Source organism: Hippoglossus hippoglossus, chromosome 10 (assembly GCF_009819705.1).
Source record: "Hippoglossus hippoglossus isolate fHipHip1 chromosome 10, fHipHip1.pri, whole genome shotgun sequence".
Classification (NCBI taxonomy): domain Eukaryota; kingdom Metazoa; phylum Chordata; class Actinopteri; order Pleuronectiformes; family Pleuronectidae; genus Hippoglossus; species Hippoglossus hippoglossus.
Window position 1 is genome coordinate 15,697,037 of NC_047160.1, and position 27,043 is coordinate 15,724,079.

At 43.2% G+C, this 27,043-nt stretch overlaps 1 protein-coding gene across 19 annotated transcripts in view; it reads right to left on the reverse strand.

The window, feature by feature from the left end:
• Positions 1-27,043, reverse strand: part of LOC117769021 (protocadherin alpha-C2-like) — a 143,997-nt gene that overhangs the window by 22,779 nt on the left and 94,175 nt on the right. Inside the window, exons 1-3 of one of the 19 annotated variants that reach the window (XM_034597582.1) lie at positions 16,488-16,715; positions 15,358-15,363; positions 12,711-15,002 (exon numbers count right to left, since the gene is read on the reverse strand). The exons of 12 other annotated variants lie outside the window; for them this stretch is intronic. In XM_034597582.1, coding sequence (XP_034453473.1) covers positions 12,711-15,002; positions 15,358-15,363; positions 16,488-16,580 — 2,391 coding nt within the window. In that variant the 5' untranslated portion in view covers positions 16,581-16,715. Of the gene's footprint in view, positions 1-9,670; positions 12,283-12,710; positions 15,194-15,357; positions 15,364-16,486; positions 16,716-17,535; positions 20,052-20,950; positions 23,380-24,499; position 27,043 lie in introns of those variants that run through there. 6 more of the 19 variants (XM_034597581.1, XM_034597586.1, XM_034597591.1 and 3 more) reach the window with 6 other exon arrangements.

The following is a 27,043-nucleotide window of genomic DNA, read 5'->3' on the forward strand; positions in this document are numbered from 1 at the left end:
TAGCAGGTGGCGACACTAACAACCAAATCATCCTGCTCAGGGTGCCCTATAATTACTCCAGCCTCGGTCCCCATGTACCTCAATTAAAATCAGATTTAAATCTGATGCATGTTAATTTGCAAGACTTTAACCCTAATTCAGTCAACATGCCAGAGAGGACGATCTTTGCACACTGTTTATCTAAGAAGTGGGGTGACATCTGCAGAAAACAATCATGCAGCATTCATTGTTCGCAGTTTCACTGAGAAAGCTCTTGCTAAGATCCACCAAGAACACAAAAACTAAATGTTCCGAGCAGAGACATGGCTGAATCTAGTGTAGGCTGCACAAATATAACACATCCACACTGTGTTGATGTGATCCATCACCCCTATTTATGCAAGCTGTGCTGTGAAGAAATGGCCTTGTGAGACCCACTTGGTTCACCCTATCCACTGGGCCAAGATGAGATGAGCGTCCGCCGCCTACATAATCTTTTTCTTTTCTCTCTCGTTCTCACCCACGCCCACGTCTGCCCACGGCGACGACTGCACTTGGCATCCCGGGAGACCGAGAGAAGACAGTGAGTCACTTCGGATGCTGCTATAGTGGATGGAGCAACTCTTCACACTCGGAGGCGACGAGGAGGAGGTGGCGAAATGGGGAATTGGAAAAGCAGCCAAATGTCCGTTGACGGAAGACAAATTATTACAAAACATGCCATTTTACGCAGTGCGTTTATAAAAGACTTCATGCAGTGGTGGATATATAAATACAGAACATTTACCATGTCTCTAAATCGGGGGAATAAAGGAGCCACAATTTACACAGAGGGGACATGATGTTATATGTCCAACATCCATACACAGTTCCTGATTCAGTGAGGAGCACATTTAAGTAATTTACTGTTTACCGTTAGCTCTATTGCTTTGATTTAATTGCCATATTCATTATTATAGTATTGTTAGTAGGTGACTAGTTAGTAGTGACTTCTGATAGGACAGGGGCACTTCAGATTTCACCTGCAGGGGTGGGGCCAGGGGGGGCCCTGGCTCAATGCGTGTTGGCCTATAGCTAAAGTCTTTTAGTATAATTAAAAATGAAAATATTCCTGGCTACTGGTCGGTAAGAAAACATTGTATTTTCCAATGGCATCAAATGAAAACACTTTGCCTTTATGTGAAGTCCTGCTGCTGTGAAACACGTTAAATGGCCCCTGTTTCCCATGGCACGGATTTGTGTCTCTGTAAACATCCCTCATCTCTGAGCAGCAGTGATAAGACGGTTTCTTTCAGCCGGGGCTAACAGTCTCTGATGGGTCTACATGTCGGTCTGCCATGCTAACCGTGACATTTAGCAGATTTTCCCGGTGGGACATCTTGAACCTCCGTGTTGCAGCAATAACACAAAAGTGAAAACACAGAGACGTTTATCTCGTTAACACCAAACAGAGACCAGCATTTACACATGACCTTTCCACCTGTATCGCTCATTCTCCTCCTCTCCTTCCTTTATGCCCTTCTGATGTTTTTGATATGTCACTGCAGCTCTCTAGTACACAGGCCGTTATAAATACTCCCATCTGTTTCAGCGTTAATTGCATGCCACTGAGCTGTGGATTATTTCATTTGCCCACTCAGGAGTTCTGCAGATGAAGTTATCACCATTAATCCACCTGCAGACAGACGCATGTTATGCATCAACAAACACCAATTTCAAAGAGCTAATTGGTTAATTAGTATTCTTTTCTTTCTTTTTTTCTCCCAGATTGGCATAAAAATATCCCCCCACCTCCTCATAAATTAATTTACCTGTTTTGTATTCTCAACCCTCGTCCAACCTCTTAATATTCTCCTACAATTGTCTCTCGCCTACATTTTCCATTATGGAGTGGCACCAGCTGCGCCTCTGTCAGACATCCAGTGTTCCAGCTGAGGACTGGCCCTGGGGCATAGAGTCTCAAGTGGAAACACAAGAGCTCATGCGTTTGGCAGACAAATAGACAAAACAAACAAACAAACAAATACGGTTTAAAAAAAAAAAAAAAGTGTCTTTAGACTTGTGATGGGAAGAGAGATAATTCAGATTGTAAAAATTGAGACTCCCTCTTCGCTCATTCTCTCTAGCAGATTATTAACACCCCTCTCACCCACCACCCCGCTCCATCAATTATGCAAGATGGCCACCAAATTAATAATATTCTAAGACTCATCCTCATTAGTACTGCAAGTGGCCACTCTAAAACCCATTCATGATACTTCCCAAGTATGGACCCCCCCTCTCTTTCTGAGTGATCCCACAGTGAAACGGGTCATGGCTGGGCTATCATGAAGAATGACCGCTTACATCACTCCCTCGCTCAACACATATACAAACAGGCAGTCATGCAAACTTAAAGGGCATTCAAGCCTGTAGGCATGTATGCTCGCTGACACACACACAGACAAAGGCTGAGTAAAACAATAAATACAATGCCGCAAATGCTATCTAAGGACAAATCTATTTTGTCTTGGAAAATGTCAGAACATCTTTTGCTGTTGTTTCCACTCATTTTGAAATGGCACAAAAACCGCCATCAGGAGCTTTGATAAACAGATGCACAGACTGAGGGCAATGGCAGCACTCAGGTTACAATGACTGTAACTACTGACTTACAGGTAAAGTGCAATGTGTCTCACATTAAAGCATTTAGAGTGAAAGGAGAAAGATCATTATTTATATTCATAAACAATGACTGTGGACCAGAAGTTTCCATATCAGCTTCTCTAACTAAAATCTTGTATCATGAAGCTTTAGTTTAGTGCCGCAGAAGATGAAACGTGTGCACGCTGTTGTCTAGGCGGACGCTGATGTCTGTGGTGCCAGGAAATGTGCGAATTACAAAAGATGCACTCAAATAACAAAAAGAAAATCCCTTAAAAATCTATGACAGCAAAACTGCCTCTTCAAGATAAGTCTCAAAACTATACTGAAGACAAAGAGCTAAGCCTCAGTTAAAAAAAACTAAAAATCCACTGCCAATAGCACTGCATAATTTAATCCTACTGTATGCGTGGGTGAGGCAGGCTGTGCAGGAGGGAGCAGAGGTTGGAGAGACAGTGAAATTGGTCCCTCTGTTGGAAAAATTTGGTAGTGCAAGGGTTGGACACATGATCATCACCCCATCCACTGCCCCTCCACACAGGCTTTCTCATTAAGCCAAAGCACTAAAACACTAATCCCATCAGCTATGAGTGCGTGTGTGTGCTGAGAGAGGAAGGGTGCGTGAGAGCAAGAGAGAGAGAGAAGGAGGGCACAGACGTCAGGCTGCATTGGCCGGCATTTTCTTTCTCGGTTACAAAACAGTGACTGCAAGGCCCCCCCCTAGAAATGAGAAAATAAATATCTGCATGTCACAATAGAGCCTGTAAAGGTACCATAAATGTATGAATTACACACCATACACAATCTTAAAAGGAAGCACGCCGGCTGAAGTCAACCATTTGTCTCTGAAGCGGCCATGAAAGGAAATAAACCTACTACAAACCTGCTCTAGCTGCCACTCACTATTAGAAATACTCTAATAATATTATAGGAGCTGGAAAAAAAAACCTTGATGTACAAAACTCAAAATACAGACACTACAATCGCATTAGCAAAAGCAGACTGGTGACCGCTATTATTTTGTATGTTCATTTATAGCCCTAGGAGAAGCTGTGTTCTCGTACCTTCTTCCCATCCTATTTTCCTAATATGCACAAAAACTTGCCCCATTTTAAAATCCCTGGAACAAAAGAGCCCTGCTAACCACAATCCTTTTACTCAGGTGGACACAGTAAGCTGGTGGAGGAGGAATATTCCGGGTATGTATGTTTGCGCTGATCCCTTGTGTACCTTGCTTTCAAACATAAAGGGCATGAGAGAACTAAAAACAGCACAAATCCCTCCCTTTGGGGGCCCTGTAAGGGTTAAACAGCTCCTTGGTCGTCCTGGTTCAGCCTCTGCATAAATCAAACAGATTCTTGCTGTGGCACTGAACAAAGCTATCAGGAAACGCAGGCAGGCTTTGGATACTTCCCTCTTAGGATGCCCCGGCTTTGTATCCTTGCCGGATGGGAGAGGATGCTACCCGGGCTTCTGAGCATGACAAAGCTAATCTAATGACGGCGACAGCATCCCGATGCCACTAAGAGGGGGCATGGACCCAGAATGAGTTTGGTTGAAGTGGGGAGAAGAGGAGGGATGGTGATAAGTTCTTCCTCATATCTGTGACCAATTGTAAGCCTGTGATGTTCTCACTCAGCTGCAGGGCATGTATTTAATGTGGGTCTTTTTTGTCCATCTCATCCACAGAAGCTCCCTTTTCCTCACTATCTCATGCTCAAGGCTCAAATCTGCGCCTTATGCATTTGTCGCTTCCTCTAAAACCCTCTCATTTTTGAGGAACGATTCTAAAATAGCATGCACTATTTTCCCTCGCTTGCCTCGTCTGACTTGGCATTTCTGCTCAGGATGCTGAATGTCCGCATCTTTCTCTTTCTCTCTCTCTCTCTCTCTCTTTCTCCATCTCTCCTGCCTCCTATTGTGTCCACCCCGCTTCCTTCCTGCTTGTGTTGACGACACATGCTGGGTGGATGTCTGGGTGGGGGGCGGGCTGCATACTGGCAGCTCCCTGGAAACAGACTAGTTCATCATTTCATTACGGCTCAGAGCAGTCGCCATGGTAACCACAGATAGCAGAGCTAACCTCACCAGCACAAAGGACACACCCTTGTCAAGGAGAAAAACAGGAAGTAGCCTATACAAGACATGTGTGTGACAAACAGATAGACAGAGATTAGGAATGTATTAATGTTTTTCGGTTAAACATGCTGCTGTTGTGTATCTCTGTATGAAAAGTGATGAGGTAAGGGCATTTCTACATCATAATGGGTCCATCTGTTAAACCCACCGGTGTGCTCCATCACAAGGATCCGCAATCTATGAGCTGAACCACTTAGCTGTGTGCCTCCACCAGGGTAATGTAGTGTGATCAATAATTGAATGCATGTTGCAGCACTTGGGGAGGGGGGAGATAGAAGGTTTTATCAGAAACAAACTCTAAACCATGCCATTCTATCCATGTTGCCACTATCCGCACTATTAGTTCTTGAATGCTCATATTATTATTATTATTATGGCCTAGTATATATAAGTATATTATACAACCATATATACGGAGGTCAAACACATTCACACAGACACAGGATGTTCTGATGATGGTGCCACAGATAAAAGCTTCTGCTCATCCATCGCAGCCCTCTGCCCCGCCCAACCGGCTCAGCTGTGACTGACACTAGGTGTTGTCGGCCCCGCCCATCCGCAGCGCGGAGCAGGAGGGAGAGCCGAGCCGAGCCGAGCCGAGCCGAGCTGAGCTGATACCTCGGTCCTGAAGCTCCCTGCTGCTGCTGCGGAAAATTACCTGCCCCTCCCCCTCAGTCACATCCACAGAAAGCTGCTGCAGCAATACATAACACGTAGGCTGCTGGACCACTTTTACGCAGAGAGACCGCTCCGGGCATCGTTTCATGCAGTGGTGTGGAGAGCCTGTGAGCATATTTGAAAAAAAATAAAAAAGGGAGCTCGGCGTCTACTGAGGCACAGGTTTCAGTCAGATGGCGCATGAAGAGCGCTGCCATCTTTAAATCACACGCTGACCCACTTCTAAGCTTCACACAGCCCATTCGCATCGCGTTGCAACGTGCGCAGTCTGTGTGAGAGCGCACAGGGCCCTTATACGCACTGAACCAATCAAATGAACTGAGTTTTGACAGATCAGGCCATGCTGGTTTGCCCTGGACCACTCCCTGAAATGAGGTCATCTCGTCTGAGTGACTCGAAAGCATCATAGATCCACAGCAACACAATGCACAGTGAGCCTCGCCGAGAATATCATCACATGTTCCACCAGTTAGGAGCCATGATAACCATCATGAATAAGTGCAAATGGCACGGGAACGCGCGTAAAAGCTCGATTTATCCACTGACGAATTCAACGCGATGTGCTTGTTGGTGCGAGCGGATCAAGGTCGCCTCTGCTCTGCATGTACATCAGGGACGTTAATGAAAAATATATTGGATCATGTTTACAGCGCTCTGAGGCCAATCCGCACATGTCTACAGAGATGGATGTTAATTCCCTGTTATTTCTCTCAGCTGCTCCCCTTCTCAGAGTGCTGCTGCTGAAGGAGAGGGGGAGGGGAACGAGAGAAAGGTCTGACAGCATGGTGGAGGAGGAGGGAGAGAAAAAGGAGCCGACGTGAGATGAATAATATCGTGTATGTTCTGTCACTGCAGAGCAATGGAAAATGGGACATGGAGCAGGCAGGGAAAGGGAAATTAAAGGAGATCTAATTGCACAACACAGAATTTGGGGAATGAGGGGGAGTTATAAAGAGCTAACGTTTAAATTTATGTTAAAAGAAGTTCTTTATTTAGAGCAACAAAAAGCAATATCCTCGTTATTATTTGGTATTATTGGCCAAAAGCGACCCTTTGCTATACTGTAATGCGAAATACACTGTCACACACTGCCCTATAAAAGTATAACCATGTTTCACAATACAATGGGGTCTTGGAGTGCAGTGCCTTCAGCTAAAATATGAACATGTGTTGAAAACATAAGCCTATAATACAGACCAATTGGATTTAAAAATACTACTTAAATACTAGCCTATACTAAATAGAGGACTAAATGCTCTGACGGTGAGCATCAGGAAGGATAACATGTGACTCCAGAAATGCTCATGGAAATATCTCAGTAAACACATTGGATTGAAAGAGTAGAATAAATAGAAGCAGTACAATGCTGAAGAGAGAAAAAAATAACAATATTTCAGATTAGAGAAGGGGATCTCTAAAGGCTAAAACTCTTACGGTAAAAAACGCTGAGAGAATTAAATGACCTACAAACCTACAATACCACCCACACAAGTGTTCTACATTATTTTTGCCCATATTTGATTTTCTGTCATGAGAGTGACATGTGCATCAGAGACATGTCCCTCATATTCCTGTTGTGAGAGTACAGGTGGGACAAATTCCACCGTAGTCAATATTATAAAGACACTTTCACAGACTATATTAGACACGTCACAATAAAAAAGCACAGAGGAGAATAACTGAATAAGTGAGCACTAAGCTCCATTTAGCTGCTCCAGGTTCAGTGTGCTACTGTTACAGGTTACAGGGGCACTTCAACAAAACAGGGCGACCATTGATGCAGACTTACACCTATGTTTTCTCTACTATGACGAGTGAAATTGTGTGCTGTGAATGGATGCACTGAGATATGCGACCTCTGATAATTCCCAGCACAAGCGTGCAACTTCAACCTGAGCTAAGAGCTAAACAGCCACAATCACTGAGGTTTTCCTCCATTTACAGCTGTCAGCATTAGATTGATAACCTCCTGTTTGTTGTGGTCTAAGACTCTCTGCACTACCACTTCAGCAGACAGAGCCATGATCTCCACGATTCGGCAAATGCAGGGTGAAATGTTCATTTTGACAAAGGCTTGTAGCCCTTAACAGAATAACAATCACTATCAGTGTACAAGGCCTTCGACACAACTTCTGAACAAAAAACTAAGAAAAGCTAAATCAGCAGGCACACACACACATACAGACAAATAACCTGTACATATTGAATACATACTCCATTTCTTGATTCTTTTATGACATGTTTTGCTCTATGAATTTAGAAAAGCAGATGACGCTCATGAACTACTCTGTTGAACAAAGCAGTATAACTTACCAGAGCAACCAGAATAATGTCTAAATGCTACACATGTAAACTAATGCGAATAAAAACAATGCCCCACCCAAGAAATATACCTGCTGTCAATAATCACCTCCCTCAGGTGCAATCCAGCTGGAGAAAACGTCCCTGCCTCATGAAACGTGACAACTTCATGAGGTACATTACTGGTTTCACAAAGCTCAGGAAGCAACTGGAGACATTAGCTTAACTGTGGTTGTTTACACCTGCCTCGCTCCCTGCAGAGCCATGAAGTCATCCACATGAACTCGAAAAGGGTTTGTAAAATACTCCAAATGGTGACTCACGTTTGTAGGAAGTCGATGGAAGCAGCTCGTGAAATAACTAAACACACACTCACTCACGTGGCCTGCGGTATTTTTTCACGTCAGGCAACACAACCCGTGTCGAGTCCAAATTCCCCCCCCCTGCAGCGGCAGCACTGAGCTCGGTTAATTGTGCCGCTGGAGAGAAGAAGAAGAACATGTGCAATGGATTCGTGTCGACTTTTGAACCGCGGGAGGCAGCAATGAGCCAAACGGCGCCCAGTCTGCCGGAAACAAGGAGAAGAAGAAGAAGCAGCAGGAAGAGGCGCCTTTTTGGATTTTAAAAATGGCGCGGTGACAGTCGGGAAGTAATCCAAGCCCAAACAAACATTAACACGTGCACGATGTTGTAAAGGAGGTACACTAACCACGGAATAATTCAACATATTGTTTCAAGCAGTCTCTGCTCGCAGCTAAATCACTTGTTAAGTAGAACACAGAGGTTATTACCACCCAGAATTAGTGCGTTTGAAGCCAAACAGGACAAACGTTTAGGAACTATGTTATACTACAGGTTAAACACTTTAAAACATCTCGGACGCTTTTTGAAGTGGATATGTCGCCATGTGAATCCACTGGAACTGCTGTAAATCCTCATTATCTAACAACAACTGCTGTCTTCCCACTACTGCTTCAACAACCGCTGGTACAACCTACAACTTGTTCACGCCACCTTTCAGGTCTTCTGACAGTGAGTAACTAAGTTAATCATCTTAAGCGAACTGCTCTAAACCAACTGTTGGTTTGCAAACTTAACCTTTTAAAATGGACCACATGCAAAAGCTGGTAAAGTCAGCATGCCACCAAAGTTTGTTGGTTATGCTAAGATTCCTTCTTTCCAACAACATTGTTATGATTTATGCATCTGCAGTACAGCTCACTACCGGGAATCGAGAAAAAATGATGGTTCATATATTTCCAGATAACACTGACTTCAAAACATCGTGCTCACACTGAGCTGATAGACAATAAGGTTGCACGATGTTGTGCCTTAAGCCAGCAGCTTTTGTACTGTAGCTGTAAACAGCCATGTTTTTTCCGATCATTATTTAGCCAAATATTCAGGTTATATTTTTAGGCAGTGTTATTAAGCACTTAATCACAAGTTGTTATCTATTAAACGTGTTGAGTGAAGACTCATATGCTTTACATATTGCAACGTTACTCACAAGCTGTATTTTCATTAAATACTTTATTTTTGATGACTATTTAACTTTCTTAAAATTTGACTTTAAGAGAAGTTAGGAGTAGCCTTCTCTCTCCGGGTTTGCTCTGTGTCAAAGAAGCAGATACAGTCCCCCGTGATTTCAGAACCATGGACAGTGCTTACTGCCTGAGCAGACGGGGAAAGACAGAAAAGGACAAAGAAACAAATGCAAGGAAACACTTTTTCCACCGATACGCAAAGCTAAAACAGTCGAAACAAATATTGTGTGTCATGTCGGAGGAAAGGTACCTTATTAATTAGGTAATGTTAAAGTTTTATCGGGAGACTTAACTCATCTTTTCTTTGTTAAAAGACAGACAGTAGAATTTTGATTTGACATTCAGACAGGACATTTTGACCTTCAGTGGAGATCTCAACTCACCTTATCTTTATTTGGTAAAGTCTGAGTCCTGCTATAAGTGTCTCCTCCATTAATACTGATCAGCTCCGCATCTGCAGGCGGAAACGGTGTGGGGAAAACCACTACGTCACTCTTGAGCGTGTCTGAGCTGAAGCAGACGTCATACTGCTGAGTAGCATTAGAGTAAGACCAGCTCCCGTCAGGGTGGGTGGTGATCATTGGGGCGCTGTACCTTCTGAAACTGCTGTCTGTCCTGTGGCATTTGACAGCTATTAAAGTGATGAGGCTCAGCAGAAAGATGACTGACACCGATACGATGCCGATCAGCAGATACAGGTTTAAATCAGAGAAGCCATCGTCCTTTGTGGGCACATGTCTGAACTGAGTCTGGATGTCAGCTGTGCTCTCAACCACCACCACATCTATAGACACAGTAGCTGACAGGGAGGGTTCTCCGTTATCAGAAACCAGCACCACCAAGGGGTGAGTTTTCAGGTCATTGTCACTCATTCTCCTCTTAGTCCTGATTTCCCCGGTGCTGGTTCCGATCCGGAAGAGGTTGTTTCCTTTGGGCTCAGAGAGGTGATAAGAAAGCAGCGCGTTGTATCCAGAGTCTGCATCTACTGCCCTGACCTTTGCCACAAAGTATCCCGCTTCAGCAGAATAGGGGATGCTCTCACTGTTAACGGAGCCGTGCTCAGAGTACGGAGAAAGAACTGTAGGACTGTTGTCATTCTCATCCAGGATCAAAACGTTCACAGTCACGTTGCTGCTGAGCGGAGGAACACCAGAGTCTTTGGCCTGAACTTTAAACTGAAACGTTTTCAACTCCTCGAAGTTAAACGACTGCAGACTGACTATATCTCCTGTCTCTGAGTTGACGTTTATAACTGACCCTATTACATTGTTTTTGTTGTTATTATTATTCATTACAGAAAACGTCACTTTTGCATTTTCGTCAACATCAGGATCATCTGCAGTCATGGTATAGATGACGCCTACAGGACTGTTCTCTTTGACGAAAATGTTTATGACGGGTTCTTTAAAACGAGGTGGGTTGTCGTTGACATCAGAAACGTGGACTGTAATAACACTTGTACTAGAAAGAGGTGGGACCCCTTCATCAGTCGCTACTATTGTAACATTGTATAAGGAAGCTCGTTCTCTGTCTAGAGTTCCGTCTACCACTAAAGAATAATGATTCTTGTAAGTGTTTTTAATTTTAAACGGCACTGGATCAACTATTTTAACTTGAACAACGCCGTTTTTATCAGAGTCGTTATCTCTGACCGTTATGAGTCCAACCATTGTGTCCAGAGCCGCGTCTTCCTTCACTACGTCGACTAAAGACGTGACTGATATTTCTGGTGGGTTATCATTTACATCCGTGATTTCAACAAGTACTTTACAATGAGATGCTCTTGGGTTTGGCGCTTTGTCTTTCGCTTGGACTCGGATTTCAACTGCATTGCTTTTTTCATGATCCAATTCACCGTTTACCGTAATCTCTCCAGTTACTGCATTGATTTTAAATTTATTTACGTTGTTGTCATTGTCGTGGTTGATAAAAGAATACAGAATTTCTCCGTTGAGACCCTCGTCTAAATCTTGAGCGTGTACAGAAATGACGGTTGCACCTTGCTGCGTGTTTTCTGCCACCGTGGCTTTGTACAACTGTTTGTCAAAAACCGGAACATTATCATTTACATCTTGTACATTAACAGTGATATGTAACGTGCCAGATTTCTGAGGTTTTCCTCCATCTACAGCTGTCAGTGTTAGTTTGATAACTGCCTGTTTCTCGCGGTCTAAGGCTTTCTGCAGCACCATTTCAGCAGAAATTGCCTGCTCCCCACTATTCTGCACATCCAGGGTGAAATGTTCATTCTGGCTCAGTTTATAGCCCTTAACAGAATAACTCCCGACATCCGCATCAAAGGCGTTTGGTAGCGTAAATCTTTCACCGGGGAAAGCTGACTCAGACACATTCAAAATAATTCCCGGAATTCGAAAAGATGGTGCATTGTCGTTTATATCCAAGATTTTAACCTCGAAGCGATAGAGATTGAGCGGAGAGTTAACAATGGCTTCCACTTCCAGGGAGCATTTAACATTACGCGAGCAGAGCTCCTCTCGGTCTATTCTGTCTTTCACCAGGAGTATTCCAGTCTTGACGTTTACTTCGAAATACCTCGTATTAGGTCCGGAAATCTGAAAACCTCTGCTCTCCAGTTCCTGTACGTCTAAATGTAAATCCTTAGCCAAATGTCCCACAGTAGTACCCGAGCTCGATTCCTCTGTAACCGAATACACGACCTGTGCTGCGGCGAGACTCCATATGCAAGATGCATGGAACATAAAATAAATCCAGTGCCGGAAAATATCCCGTCGTTTCATCCTGTCCATTGCCTGCCAGACGAATTTGTTCGAAAAAAATCACTCCTGTGGTAACATGTCTCACTAATGATACATCCACATCAGTCTTGCAACGTAGTGAATATATTCTGTGCTGCCACGACAAACAAAGAATTACGAACCACCTCTCTTAGACGAAAAGGGAGGAGTGTTTGTCAGAAAAAAAAACGTGCTTCAACTCTCTGGTGTGATAGTGACATCTAGTGGTGATGTTCAAGTCAATCAACAGTGCGGACAGAAAGTCACACTGACTCGACATCAACTGAGAAGCAACAAACACCATCACCTAGAGTTCTAGCAAGAGTGTAGACACATTTAAAGAAGGATGAGCAAAAAGGCTAAAACTAAAAGATAAGTTCACAATTGTTGCACGCTGCAAACAACTGCTAAGAGGCCAACAGGTCACAAAGAAACAAATGCAGAATTTCAGCATTTGATTTGCAAGTATTGCAATATTTTCACAGCTGAGGATTCCTAAATTGGTATTATGAGTAGGTGTCAGATTATACACAACTGCAACAAAATTCATTTTGAGTACTTGGATCCATTGTGGTCCTTACGTGGCTAGCTATACAATTATATTCATGTGAAAAATTGTAACGGTAAATCATTGGCTTCCCTGTGTTTATTGTGCATTCACCCTTACCTTGTCTTTGTTTGGTAAAGTCTGAGTCCTGCTATAAGTGTCTCCTCCATTAATACTGATCAGCTCCGCATCTGCAGGCGGAAACGGTGCGGGGAAAACCACTACATCACTCTTGAGTGTGTCTGAGCTGAAGCAGACGTCATACTGCTGAGTAGCTTTAGAGTAAGACCAGCTCCCGTCAGGGTGGGTGGTGATCATTGGGGCGCTGTACCTGCTGAAATTGTTGTCTGTCCTGTGGCATTTGACAGCTATTAAAGTGATGAGGCTGAGCAGAAAGATGACTGACACCGACACGATCCCGATCAGCAGATACAGGTTTAAATCAGAGAAGCCATCGTCCTTTGTGGGCACATGTCTGAACTGAGTCTGGATGTCAGCTGTGCTCTCAACCACCACCACATCTATAGACACAGTAGCTGACAGGGAGGGTTCTCCGTTATCAGAAACCAGCACCACCAAGGGGTGAGTTTTCAGGTCATTGTCACTCATTCTCCTCTTAGTCCTGATTTCCCCGGTGCTGGTTCCGATCCGGAAGAGGTTGTTTCCTTTGGGCTCAGAGAGGTGATAAGAAAGCAGCGCGTTGTATCCAGAGTCTGCGTCTACTGCCCTGATCTTTGCCACAAAGTATCCCGCTTCTGCAGAATAGGGGATGCTCTCACTGTTAACGGAGCCGTGCTCAGAGTATGGAGAAAGAACCGTAGGACTGTTGTCATTCTCATCCAGGATAAAAACATTCACAGTCACGTTGCTGCTGAGCGGAGGAACACCAGAGTCTGTGGCCTGAACTTTAAACTGAAACGTTTTTAACTCCTCGAAGTTAAAGACTTGCAGGCTGATTATATCTCCTGTCTCCGAGTTTATGTTTACAACAGAAGTCATAGGAATACTTTTTGAAATGCCATCTAGTAAAGAATATGTTACTTTTGCATTTTCTTCTTTATCAGGGTCAACTGCAGTTATAGTTAAGATGGTTGCTCCCACTGCACTATTCTCTTTCACATATGCATTAATCACAGGCTCTGAGAAGAGAGGTGCGTTGTCATTCACATCAGAAATGTGAATAGGGACGACACTTGTGCTGGAGAGAGGTGGAGTGCCCTCATCAGTGGCTATGATGGTGACATTATACTGAGCCACACTCTCTCTGTCTAGAGGTCCATCAACTGTTAATGAATAATAATTTTTGTAGTTTAGCTTTAGTTTAAAAGGTACCAACCCAAGAATATTTGCAGCTGTGAGACCATTTTTCCCTCCATCTTTGTCAGTAACAGTGACCAAAGCAACCACTGTGCCTATCTCAGCGTCCTCTTTAACCGGACTCATAAGAGATGTGATAATGATTTCAGGTGTGTTGTCATTAACATCAGTCACTTCCACCAACACTTTACCATGAACGCTTCGAGAGGGCGCACCTTTATCTCTAGCCTGTACACGAATATCATATGCTGTATGCTCTTCATAGTCTACTTTCCCGGTCACAGTTATTTCCCCTGTCTCTGGATTTATGGAGAATACAGCTGCAGGATTGAACTGTCCTCTCTCAATAAATGAATAGGTAATCTCACCATTTATTCCTTCGTCTAAATCCGTAGCACTTACTGTCAGTATAGATGTCTGAAATGGGGCGTTTTCAATGACCCTGGCCTTATAGAGAGATTGACTAAATACCGGAGCATTATCATTTGTATCCATAACATAAACCACTATTTTTAATGTCCCAGACCGAGCAGGTTTTCCTCCATCCACAGCAGTTAAAGTCAGGTGAATAACTGACTGTTTCTCCCTATCTAAAGATTTCTGTAGCACTAACTCCGCAGACTCGATGTGCTGACCACCGCTCTGTACGTCCAGTGAGAAATACTCATTTGGACTCAGCTTGTAGCTTTTCACCGAATTACTCCCCCTGTCTGCGTCGTTCGCCATTGGGAGTAGATACCTCTCTCCGCTAAAAGAGGATTCAGAAATATTGAAAGTCTTCTCCTGTTCACGGAAAGATGGTGCATTGTCGTTAATATCAATAATCTGGATCTCTATGCGATGCAGATGCGTCGGGTGGCTCAGAATGGCTTCGATATTCAGGGAACATTTTGCCGTATTTGGACACAGCTCTTCACGATCAATCCTATCGCAAACGAACAGAGCACCGGTTTTTAAATCCACGTCAAAGTATGTCTTAGAATTCCCAGCAACAATTCGTAAATCCCGTTTTCCCAGTTCCGGGACATTAATCTGTAATTCCTTAGCGAGATTTCCCACCACCGTCCCTTTGTCAACCTCCTCGGAAACGGAGAAGGAAAGCTGCGCTGTCGACCCGTCAAACAAAAAAAGGAGAGCTATTATTTGTATCCAAACCGTGACCGTTAGTCCTCCACGTCCCATCGCTGACACAGAACGAAAGAAATAGTCATTTTCGAACATGTCCACAGTTTAGGTGATCAACAGACGAAGCCGTCTCTGCCTTGTGACCATTTGTGTATTTTCTAACAAAGCAGCGGCGGAGCACTGACGCTGCGCACGCAGAGGAGGAGTCAGGGAGGAGATTGAGCCACATGGAAAATTATGGTCTCCCGGCGACACCAACTGTTATATTTGTGCTATTGAAAATGGCATGAACATTTTAATAATGTCTTGTCTTAGAAGTTGTGGACAATAAAAAATGTTAAATTGTGTAGGAATCCTTGTGTTCAAAATAAAGAAACACTTGAAAGAGGGTTGACGTAGTCTGCTATTAAAGTTTAAATTACAAAGAAGTGAGGCAGACTGTTCATGCATGCTAAAACAACTTCTAGATTTCAGCACCTTGGACAGCGTCGTCGCTGTCACTAGAAAAACTCACTTATTGACCAACGACCTCTGCTTCAAATGCCAGTACGTAACAGCCATATTCACTCATATCCCACATAATCTCTTTACCATTCACTCTCATACGAGTGAATTATTGTTCTGGGGAGAAATCTGTCACCAAATTCATTATTTACCTTTTTATCCCTATTTGCTTTCACACTCACGAAAAATATCACGAGAAATGACAAAATTGTGAAAAGGTCCCAGATCTGATCCCAAAGTGACAAAGGAGCTCTAACAGGCCCCAGTGATTTCAGTACCATTGGCAGCGCCGATGCCCAAAGCCGACATCGAAGGACAGAAAAGAGGCAACAGAAACAAATACCACAACCCAGCGGAGCCAGTAACATTGAAACGAATCTTGTAGTCTGTCATATCGCTGGAAACCGCACATCGTAGCCTACTTATTAGGTCATGTTTCAGTTTAACATAAGCGAATATAACTTTTGTTGGGAACTCAACTCACCTTGTCTTTGTTTGGTAAAGTCTGAGTCCTGCTATAAGTGTCTCCTCCATTAATACTGATCAGCTCCGCATCTGCAGGCGGAAACGGTGCGGGAAAAACCACTACGTCACTCTTGAGCGTGTCTGAGCTGAAGCAGACGTCATACTGCTGAGTTGCTTTAGAGTAAGACCAGCTACCGTCAGGGTGGGTGGTGATCATTGGGGCGCTGTACCTGCTGAAGCTGCTGTCTGTCCTGTGGCATTTGACAGCTATTAAAGTGATGAGGCTCAGCAGAAAGATGACTGACACCGACACGATCCCGATCAGCAGATACAGGTTTAAATCAGAGAAGCCATCGTCCTTTGTGGGCACATGTCTGAACTGAGTCTGGATGTCAGCTGTGCTCTCAACCACCACCACATCTATAGACACAGTAGCTGACAGGGAGGGTTCTCCGTTATCAGAAACCAGCACCACATCTGACCGGTCTGAGCAGCAGACCGGTCAGATAAAAACAGGATGAACATCCAACAGAGAATTTCCTTTCCCCTCCAGACGCCCATCGCTGCTTTCAAACGCATTGTCCCGATTCAAAACATATTCATCCACAAAAAGCCACTCGATCTCCCAACATTTAAAATCCCATCCGCTCCAGTCCTCTGCTTTTCATCGCTATCCGCTCATAAAGCACTCGTGGACTGCCGAGCTTCACACGGAAAAGGAGGAGACTGAAAACACCGAGCTCACAAAAAACCTGTGGTCACGAGCGACCCCTCGCGGTAAAACTCGAGTATGAAAATATTGAGCAGCACAACCTCTTTTTCACACATTTAAACACAAGTTATATGCTGTACCTTAACGTTTTAAATAGATAAAGCACACTTTAAACAATTTCAGTATCAAAGGGAAAGTATCACGTCAAATACTTCCAGATAAACTACAGCAGAAGACAGTGATCTAAGCGATAAAAATATCTGGGAAAAAAAGCAAGGACTAAGCCAAAGGCATGGATATATTCTGAGCTCAGCATTGTTGACTTATATGTTGAAGACCATTCTTCTCCATATAAGTCAACAATGCTATAACAATCTGCTATTTGAAGCATGTTCAGGATTTAATAAACCAATTTTTATCACTGTCACATTGAGAAAAAAAAATACATTAACAAACTGACAGCCTAGGCAATAGTGATCATATAATACAACAACCACCACTACAAAAATTGTGAGGCAACAAAGACCCAGAAGACAACAATGTGTTTTCAGAACCATGGAGAGTGCCCAACAAATCCCACTGCAGGCATCAGATCCCTTACAAAGTCTTGTTAACACTTTAAAACCAATTGGTTTTCCATCTTTTGTATTTTAGAGGAATAAGACTTTGCATATGGGTGGAAATGACTACTCTGATAAATTCTGTCAAGTTAAATCTTTTTCAGAAAAGCATAGAAATAGTACTTGGTGAAAGACAGACAGTAGAATTTTGATTTGACATTCAGACAGGAAATGTTGACCTTCAGTGGAGATCTCAACTCACCTTATCTTTATTTGGTAAAGTCTGAGTCATGGTATAAGTGTCTCCTCCATTAATACTGATCAGCTCCGCATCTGCAGGTGGAAACGGTGCGGGGAAAACCACTACGTCACTCTTGAGCGTGTCTGAGCTGAAGCAGACGTCATACTGCTGAGTAGCTTTAGAGTAAGACCAGCTTCCGTCAGGGTGGGTGGTGATCATTGGGGCGCTGTACCTGCTGAAACTGCTGTCTGTCCTGTGGCATTTGACAGCTATTAAAGTGATGAGGCTCAGCAGGAAGATGACTGACACCGAGACGATGCCGATCAGCAGATACAGATTTAAATCAGAGAAGCCATCGTCCTTTGTGGGCACATGTCTGAACTGAGTCTGGATGTCAGCTGTGCTCTCAACCACCACCACATCTATAGACACAGTAGCTGACAGGGAGGGTTCTCCGTTATCAGAAACCAGCACCACCAAGGGGTGAGTTTTCAGGTCATTGTCACTCATTCTCCTCTTAGTCCTGATTTCCCCGGTGCTGGTTCCGATCCGGAAGAGGTTGTTTCCTTTGGGCTCAGAGAGGTGATAAGAAAGCAGCGCGTTGTATCCAGAGTCTGCGTCTACAGCCCTGATCTTTGCCACAAAGTATCCCGCTTCTGCAGAATAGGGGATGCTCTCACTGTTAACGGAGCCGTGCTCAGAGTATGGAGAAAGAACCGTAGGACTGTTGTCATTCTCATCCAGGATAAAAACGTTCACAGTCACGTTGCTGCTGAGCGGAGGAACACCAGAGTCTGTGGCCTGAACTTTAAACTGAAACGTTTTCAACTCCTCAAAGTTAAAGGCCTGCAGACTGACTATATCTCCTGTTTCTGAGTTGATGTTTACAATAGATGAAATTGGAATATTTTTCTGAGAGTTATCTAACAACCTGTAAGTCAGCTTTGCATTACTGTCCAAATCAGGATCAGAAGCATTTATCGTATAAATAATGGATCCTGTTGGACTGTTTTCTTTCACATAAATTTTTATCACAGGCTCCATGAAACGAGGTGCGTTGTCATTGACATCAGAAACATGAACAGTAATGACCCTGATGCTGGACAGAGGTGGAATTCCTTCGTCTGCAGCTGTAATGGTGACATTGTAAAGAGAAGTGTTTTCTCTGTCCAATGGTCCATCTACTACTAATGAATAGTCATTTTTGTAGTTGGACTTAAGTTTAAACGGAACAGAGCCCTCTACCTTACAGTTAACTACACCATTGTTTCCTCCATCTGTATCACTCACTGTGAGAAAAGCAACTATTGTCCCCAGCTCTGCGTCTTCTTTTACAGGCGTCATCAGTGACGTCACTGATATATCTGGGGCATTGTCATTCACATCAATTATCTCTATCAATAATTTAGCATGTGCGCTACGAGGAACAGGACCTTGATCCATCGCTTGAACTCGGACCTCATAAGCAGGAGTCTCCTCATAATCTAATGTTCCCTTCACAGTAATTTCTCCAGTTTCTGAATTTAAATCAAACATTTTTGATGGATCAATATTACCTCGTTTGATCAAAGAATACAGGATCTTACTGTTCATGCCTTCGTCTGCATCAGTTGCATTTAATTTAATAACAAGTGAACCGGGAGTCGCGTTTTCTTTGACTTGCACTTTATAAAGAGATTTACTGAAAGTTGGTGTATTGTCATTAACATCAATAACGTTAACAATTAACTGCAAAGTTCCTGATCGAGGTGGTTTGCCTCCGTCAACAGCCGTCAGGACAAGTTTAATTACAGGCTGTTTCTCTCGATCCAAAGCTTTCTGCAGCACTAACTCAGCGGACACTCCGTGTTCTCCGCCGCTTTGCACATCAAGAGAGAAATATTCATTTTGACTCAGCTTGTATGTCTTTACCGTGTTGCTGCCAATGTCTGCATCTACTGCGACTGGGAGGAGATATTGCTCTCCCGGTGATAGTGATTCAGAAATGTGAAGTGAATGCGTTTGTTCAATAAAAGAAGGCGAGTTATCATTTACATCAAGAATATTGACTTCAATGCGGTGTATATTCATTGGATTGTTTAAAGCAGCTTGTATTTTGATGGAGCATTTCGCCACATTAGGACAAAGCTCTTCTCGGTCTATTCTCTCGTCGACAAACAGGTTTCCGGTCCGCAAATTCACGTCAAAATATGTCTTACTGTAACTCGAAACAATACGCAGATCTCTGGCCTCCAGCTCCTGCAAGTTGATGTTTAAATCCTTTGCAATATTTCCCACTACGGTGCCTTTGTTCACCTCCTCGGAAATCGAGTAGGATAACTGCGAGGCGGACCAGTCACAAAGACAAAGCAGCGCAACGATATGAATCCAGGCGAATCCCTTTTGTCGTCGCACATACATCGTTGATGCAGAAAAAAGAATATAATCCAGTAGCTCGTGTATTCACTGCCCAGGCATTTCCATCAAAAGCAGTGCTATTCTGTTGTAGCTCCTTCCCTTGTGGCACCAACACGACCGTGTGTCTAATAAACTGTTGGCCGATGACGATTTTATTTTACCGTGCACAGAGGAGGAGTTTTAGACACACGGAAACATTCATATCCATGGTCTCCAGCGACATCATGTGGCAAATGATGCATATATACTCCTCACAACGGTAAAGCAATTTTCAATAATATTCTGAATACAATACACCATTATGAGTTCATTTTAATCTAAATTCAAAAACAATTATTAAAAATATATCTCACATACCATGGTTAAAACAAACATGTTGCCATATCCCTCAAGTGATTGATATTTAAATAGTCCAGTAAACTTGTGGAAGATAAAAAACAATGTATCTGGGGCTGGGGACGAACGAAAAACATTGCATCCCCTCTTCCTATTCATACAATTCACCATTAAAGTTGTGTAAACAAACAATTCGGATAGTAAAAAGTAAAGTTATTTAATCCAAGTACGTAATTTCAAAGAAAGACGGCGCACAGACAACATTGGAAAGTCTTCCTTCAGTACCACGGAGAGCGCCGTTTTATCGCTTCTTGCTAAAAAGCTCAGGAAATGTTTTCCGAAAATGTAAAAACGATGTTTCAAGGAGAGAGAACCGCAACCACTGACTGCAAATTCAGCACCATTGCATGCGCCGTCTCAATACAAGTTAAGAATTGCTCGGCCAAGTTCACATACAACGATGTGTGTTTAAACAGCGCTATAATTTCAATTTATCCAGATTCCATAGGTTTTCAAACGACTTTTTTAACTGTGCCACATTGTCAAATAAAGACAGAACCAAACAACCTGATCTTTTGAATCGTTTGTATACACTTCTGGCCTGTAGCTTCGTTATTATATGCTCGCATGCATATCAAACAATGCGATAATCTCAGTCAAAGCAATTATATTTTTCAAGAATTCACTACAATGTGTAACTCACCTTCTCTTTGTTCGGTAAAGTCTGAGTCATGGTATAAGGGTCTCCTCCGTTAATACTGATCAGTTCCGCATCTGCAGGCGGAAACGGTGCGGGGAACACCACTACGTCACTCTTGAGTGTGTCTGAGCTGAAGCAGACGTCATACTGCTGAGTAGCATTAGAGTAAGACCAGCTCCCGTCAGGGTGGGTGGTGATCATTGGGGCGCTGTACCTGCTGAAACTGCTGTCTGTCCTGTGGCATTTGACAGCTAGTAAGGTGATGAGGCTCAGCAGGAAGATGACTGACACCGACACGATGCCGATCAGCAGATACAGGTTTAAATCAGAGAAGCCATCGTCCTTTGTGGGCACATGTCTGAACTGAGTCTGGATGTCAGCTGTGCTCTCAACCACCACCACATCTATAGACACAGTAGCTGACAGGGAGGGTTCTCCGTTATCAGAAACCAGCACCACCAAGGGGTGAGTTTTCAGGTCATTGTCACTCATTCTCCTCTTAGTCCTGATTTCCCCGGTGCTGGTTCCGATCCGGAAGAGGTTGTTTCCTTTGGGCTCAGAGAGGTGATAAGAAAGCAGCGCGTTGTATCCAGAGTCTGCGTCTACAGCCCTGATCTTTGCCACAAAGTATCCCGCTTCAGCAGAATAGGGGATGCTCTCACTGTTAACGGAGCCGTGCTCAGAATATGGAGAAAGAACCGTAGGACTGTTGTCATTCTCATCCAGGATAAAAACGTTCACAGTCACGTTGCTGCTGAGCGGAGGAACACCAGAGTCTGTGGCCTGAACTTTAAACTGAAACGTTTTCAACTCCTCGAAGTTAAAGGCCTGCAAACTGACTATATCTCCTGTTTCTGAGTTGATGTTTACAATAGATGAAATTGGAATATTTTTTTGAGAGTTATCTAACAACCTGTAAGTCAGCTTTGCATTACTGTCCAAATCAGGATCAGAAGCATTTATCGTATAAATAATGGATCCTGTTGGACTGTTTTCTTTCACATAAATTTTTATCACAGGCTCCATGAAACGAGGTGCGTTGTCATTGACATCAGAAACATGAACAGTAATGACCCTGGTGCTGGACAGAGGTGGAATTCCTTTGTCTGCAGCTGTAATGGTGACATTGTAAAGAGAAGTGTTTTCTCTGTCCAATGGTCCATCTACTACTAATGAATAGTCATTTTTGTAGTTGGACTTGAGTTTAAACGGCACAGAGCCCTCTACCTTACAGTTAACTACACCATTGTTTCCTCCATCTGTATCACTCACTGTGAGAAAAGCAACTACTGTCCCCAGCTCTGCGTCTTCTTTTACAGGCGTCATCAGTGAAGTCACTGATATCTCTGGGGCATTGTCATTCACATCAATTATCTCTATCAATAATTTGGCAAGTGTGCTACGAGGAACAGGACCTTGATCCATAGCTTGTACTCTGACCTCATAAGCAGGAGTCTCTTCATAATCTAATGTTCCCTTCACAGTAATTTCTCCAGTTTCTGAATTTAGATCAAAAATACTTGATGGATCAATATTACCTCGTTTGATCAAAGAATACAGGATCTTACTGTTCATGCCCTCGTCTGCATCGGTTGCATTTAACTTAATTACAAGTGAACCAGGAGACGCGTTTTCTTTGACACGCACTTTATAAAGAGATTTACTGAAAGTGGGTATGTTATCATTGACGTCGATTACATTAACAATTAATTGTATAGATCCGGATCTAGGCGGTCTGCCTCCATCTACGACCGTCAGGACAAGTTTAATTACCGACTGTTTCTCTCGATCCAAAGCTTTCTGCAGCACTAACTCAGCGGACACTCCGTGTTCTCCACCGCTTTGCACATCCAGAGAGAAATGTTCATTTTGACTCAGCGTGTACGTCTTTACTGAATTCCCACCGATGTCTGCATCTACTGCTATGGGGAGAAGATATCGCTCTCCCGTCAATGATGATTCATAAATATTCAAATAATACGTGTTTTCAATAAAAGCAGGTGGGTTGTCGTTTACATCCAAAACATTGATCTCTACGCGGTGTGCAGTCATGGGGTTGTTTAAAACAGCTTGTATTTTCAACAAGCATTTTTCCACATTAGGACAAAGCTCTTCTCGGTCTATTCTCTCGTCGACAAAGATGTTTCCGGTCCGCAAATTCACGTCAAAATATTTCTTACTGTAACTCGAAACAATACGCAGATCTCTGGCCACCAGTTCCTGCAGGTTAACGTTTAAATCCTTTGCGATATTCCCCACTACAGTGCCTTTGTTCACCTCCTCAGAAATCGAGTAGGATAACTGCGAGGCGGTCCAGTCACAAAGACAAAAGAACGTTACGACGTGAATCCAGATGAGCTCACTTTCTCGTCGGATATACATTGTCGATACAACATAAGAACTGAGCCCAGTCGATCATGTATCCTCAGCAGTGATATTTCCACCCAAAGCTAGATTGTTGTGGCGAAGCTCCTGCCCTGCTCGTGACGGAACCTTCCGTGGGTTTACTAAGGCTGATGACGATTTCTTTTTTTCGTCAGCAGGGAGGAGTTTTGGACATACACGCACACATTCATGGATACGGTCTCCTGCGACCTCATGCGGTGAATGATGGGAAATGAAATACAACCCAGTGTGTAACACATGGTCATCTCATTCAAAACTTTATGAATGACACAAACTATTAGATTTACCTTTTGAATATTTGATGTGACAACCACTAGTGGATGGAAAAGCTAAACACTTTAGTGGCTGAATGAGTAATTGTAAAGTACAAATACTCCAACATACCCGGAAATAAGATTACAATGAAATGTAATACCATAGTTTACATTGCCCATTTTAGGAATGAGGCATAAATTAAAGAGATCATGTTTTTTTCCAGCATGGTAACGAAACCACATACAACCATCAGTAAGTCTAGCACCATGGACAGCGAATTTTCACTGCAATCAGTTTGAGGAGACTTTGCAAAACCTCAGCTTAGTTAAACCTGTTTCATATGACGTTACAAGCTCAGCACCAATGCAATCACTGTTTCAGTTCAGACAAAACCATCTTGAATTTGTGTAATCACTACTAGAATGTTGTCAACATGAATGAAAGAATCATGTTTTTCAGCTGAATGACACAAAGGCAGCGTTCTCCCCGGCAGAGAGTAATATCAAAATACTGACTATGAACAAGTTCAATCCTCCCAAAGCATAATAACCATTTTGCTTTTAAAAAGTTGATACGTGGAATCTTGCTCAAAACCGCCGAAGGTAGAAAATACATGGCGTCAATTGGGAAAGGGCTAGAAATTGTTATACTTGTGATCCAGCAAACAATGTAAAACATTTAGTTTCCTTAAAGTACACACATACTGTCATGCAAGGTTATATAAGTTGATGCAACAAGTGCAATAGATTGTCAGACTGAAAGTTTTTTTTTTTGCCTTATTTATGATGTGTTATTGGATTTCTGCTGTATTGCTTACAATAATAAACAGATAGGAAATCTTGTGTTTTTGTCATTGTTACATTTTCCAAGCATTCAGCACAAATTGCCTACCTTGTCTTTGTTGGGCAAAGTCTGAGTCCTGTTGAACGTGTCTCCCTCATTAATACTGATCAGTTCCGCATCTACAGGCGGAAACTGTGCGGGGAAAACCACTACGTCACTCTTGAGCGTGTCTGAGCTGAAGCAGACGTCATACTGCTGAGTAGCATTAGAGTAAGACCAGCTTCCGTCAGGGTGGGTGGTGATCATTGGGGCGCTGTACCTGCTGAAATTGTTGTCTGTCCTGTGGCATTTGACAGCTATTAAAGTGATGAGGCTCAGTAGAAAGATGACTGACACCGACACGATCCCGATCAGCAGATACAGGTTTAAATCAGAGAAGCCATCGTCCTTTGTGGGCACATGTCTGAACTGAGTCTGGATGTCAGCTGTGCTCTCAACCACCACCACATCTATAGACACAGTAGCTGACAGGGAGGGTTCTCCGTTATCAGAAACCAGCACCACCAAGGGGTGAGTTTTCAGGTCATTGTCACTCATTCTCCTCTTAGTCCTGATTTCCCCGGTGCTGGTTCCGATCCGGAAGAGGTTGTTTCCTTTGGGCTCAGAGAGGTGATAAGAAAGCAGCGCGTTGTATCCAGAGTCTGCGTCTACAGCCCTGATCTTTGCCACAAAGTATCCTGCTTCAGCAGAATAGGGGATGCTCTCACTGTTAACGGAACCGTGCTCAGAATATGGAGAAAGAACCGTAGGACTGTTGTCATTCTCATCCAGGATAAAAACGTTCACAGTCACGTTGCTGCTGAGCGGAGGAACACCAGAGTCTGTGGCCTGAACTTTAAACTGAAACGTTTTCAACTCCTCGAAGTTAAAGGCCTGCAAACTGACTATATCTCCTGTCTCTGAGTTGATATTTACAATAGATGAAATTGGAATATTTTTTTGAGAGTTATCTAACAACCTGTAAGTCAGCTTTGCATTACTGTCCAAATCAGGATCAGAAGCATTTATCGTATAAATGTTGGATCCTGTTGGACTGTTTTCTTTGACATAAATTTTTATCACAGGCTCCATGAAACGAGGTGCGTTGTCATTGACATCAGAAACATGAACAGTAATGACCCTGGTGCTGGACAGAGGTGGAATTCCTTCGTCTGCAGCTGTAATGGTGACATTGTAAAGAGAAGTGTTTTCTCTGTCCAAAGGTCCATCTACTACTAATGAATAGTCATTTTTGTAGTTGGACTTGAGTTTAAACGGAACAGAGCCCTCTACCTTACAGTTAACTACACCATTGTTTCCTCCATCTTTATCACTCACTGTGAGAAAAGCAACTACTGTCCCCAGCTCTGCGTCTTCTTTTACAGGCGTCATCAGTGAAGTCACTGATATCTCTGGGGCATTGTCATTCACATCAATTATCTCTATCAATAATTTGGCATGTGCGCTACGAGGAACTGTGCCTTGATCCATCGCCTGAACTCTGACCTCATAAGCAGGAGTCTCTTCATAATCTAATGTTCCCTTCACAGTAATTTCTCCAGTTTCTGAATTTAGATCAAAAATAGTTGATGGATCAATATTACCTCGTTTGATCAAAGAATACAGGATCTTACTGTTCATGCCCTCGTCTGCATCGGTTGCATTTAACTTAATTATTAGTGAACCGGGAGACGCATTTTCTTTTACACGCACTTTATAAAGAGATTTACTGAAAGTTGGTATGTTATCATTGACGTCTATTACATTAACAATTAATTGTATAGATCCGGATCTAGGCGGTCTGCCTCCATCTACAGCCGTCAGGACAAGTTTAATTAGCGACTGTTTCTCTCGATCCAAAGCTTTCTGCAGCACTAACTCAGCGGACACTCCGTGTTCTCCACCGCTTTGCACATCCAGAGAGAAATGTTCATTTTGACTCAGCTTGTACGTCTTTACTGAATTCCCACCGATGTCTGCATCTACTGCTATGGGGAGAAGATATCGCTCTCCCGTCAACGATGATTCAGAAATATTCAAAAAAGACGTGTTTTCAATAAAAGCAGGTGGGTTGTCGTTTACATCCAAAACATTGATCTCGACGCGGTGTGCAGTCATGGGGTTGTTTAAAACAGCTTGTATTTTCAACAAGCATTTTTCCACATTAGGACAAAGCTCTTCTCGGTCTATTCTCTCGTCGACAAAGATGTTTCCGGTCCGCAAATTCACGTCAAAATATTTCTTACTGTAACTCGAAACAATACGCAGATCTCTGGCCACCAGTTCCTGCAGGTTAACGTTTAAATCCTTTGCGATATTCCCCACTACAGTGCCTTTGTTCACCTCCTCGGAAATCGAGTAGGATAACTGCGAGGCGGTCCAGTCACAAAGACAAAAGAACGTTACGACGTGAATCCAGATGAGCTCACTTTCTCGTCGGATATACATTGTTGATACAACATAAGAACTGAGCCCAGTCGATCATGTATCCTCAGCAGTGATATTTCCACCCAAAGCTAGATTGTTGTGGCGAAGCTCCTGCCCTGCTCGTCACGGCACCTTCCGTGGGTGTACTAAGGCTGATGACGATTTCTTTTTTTCCTCAGCAGGGAG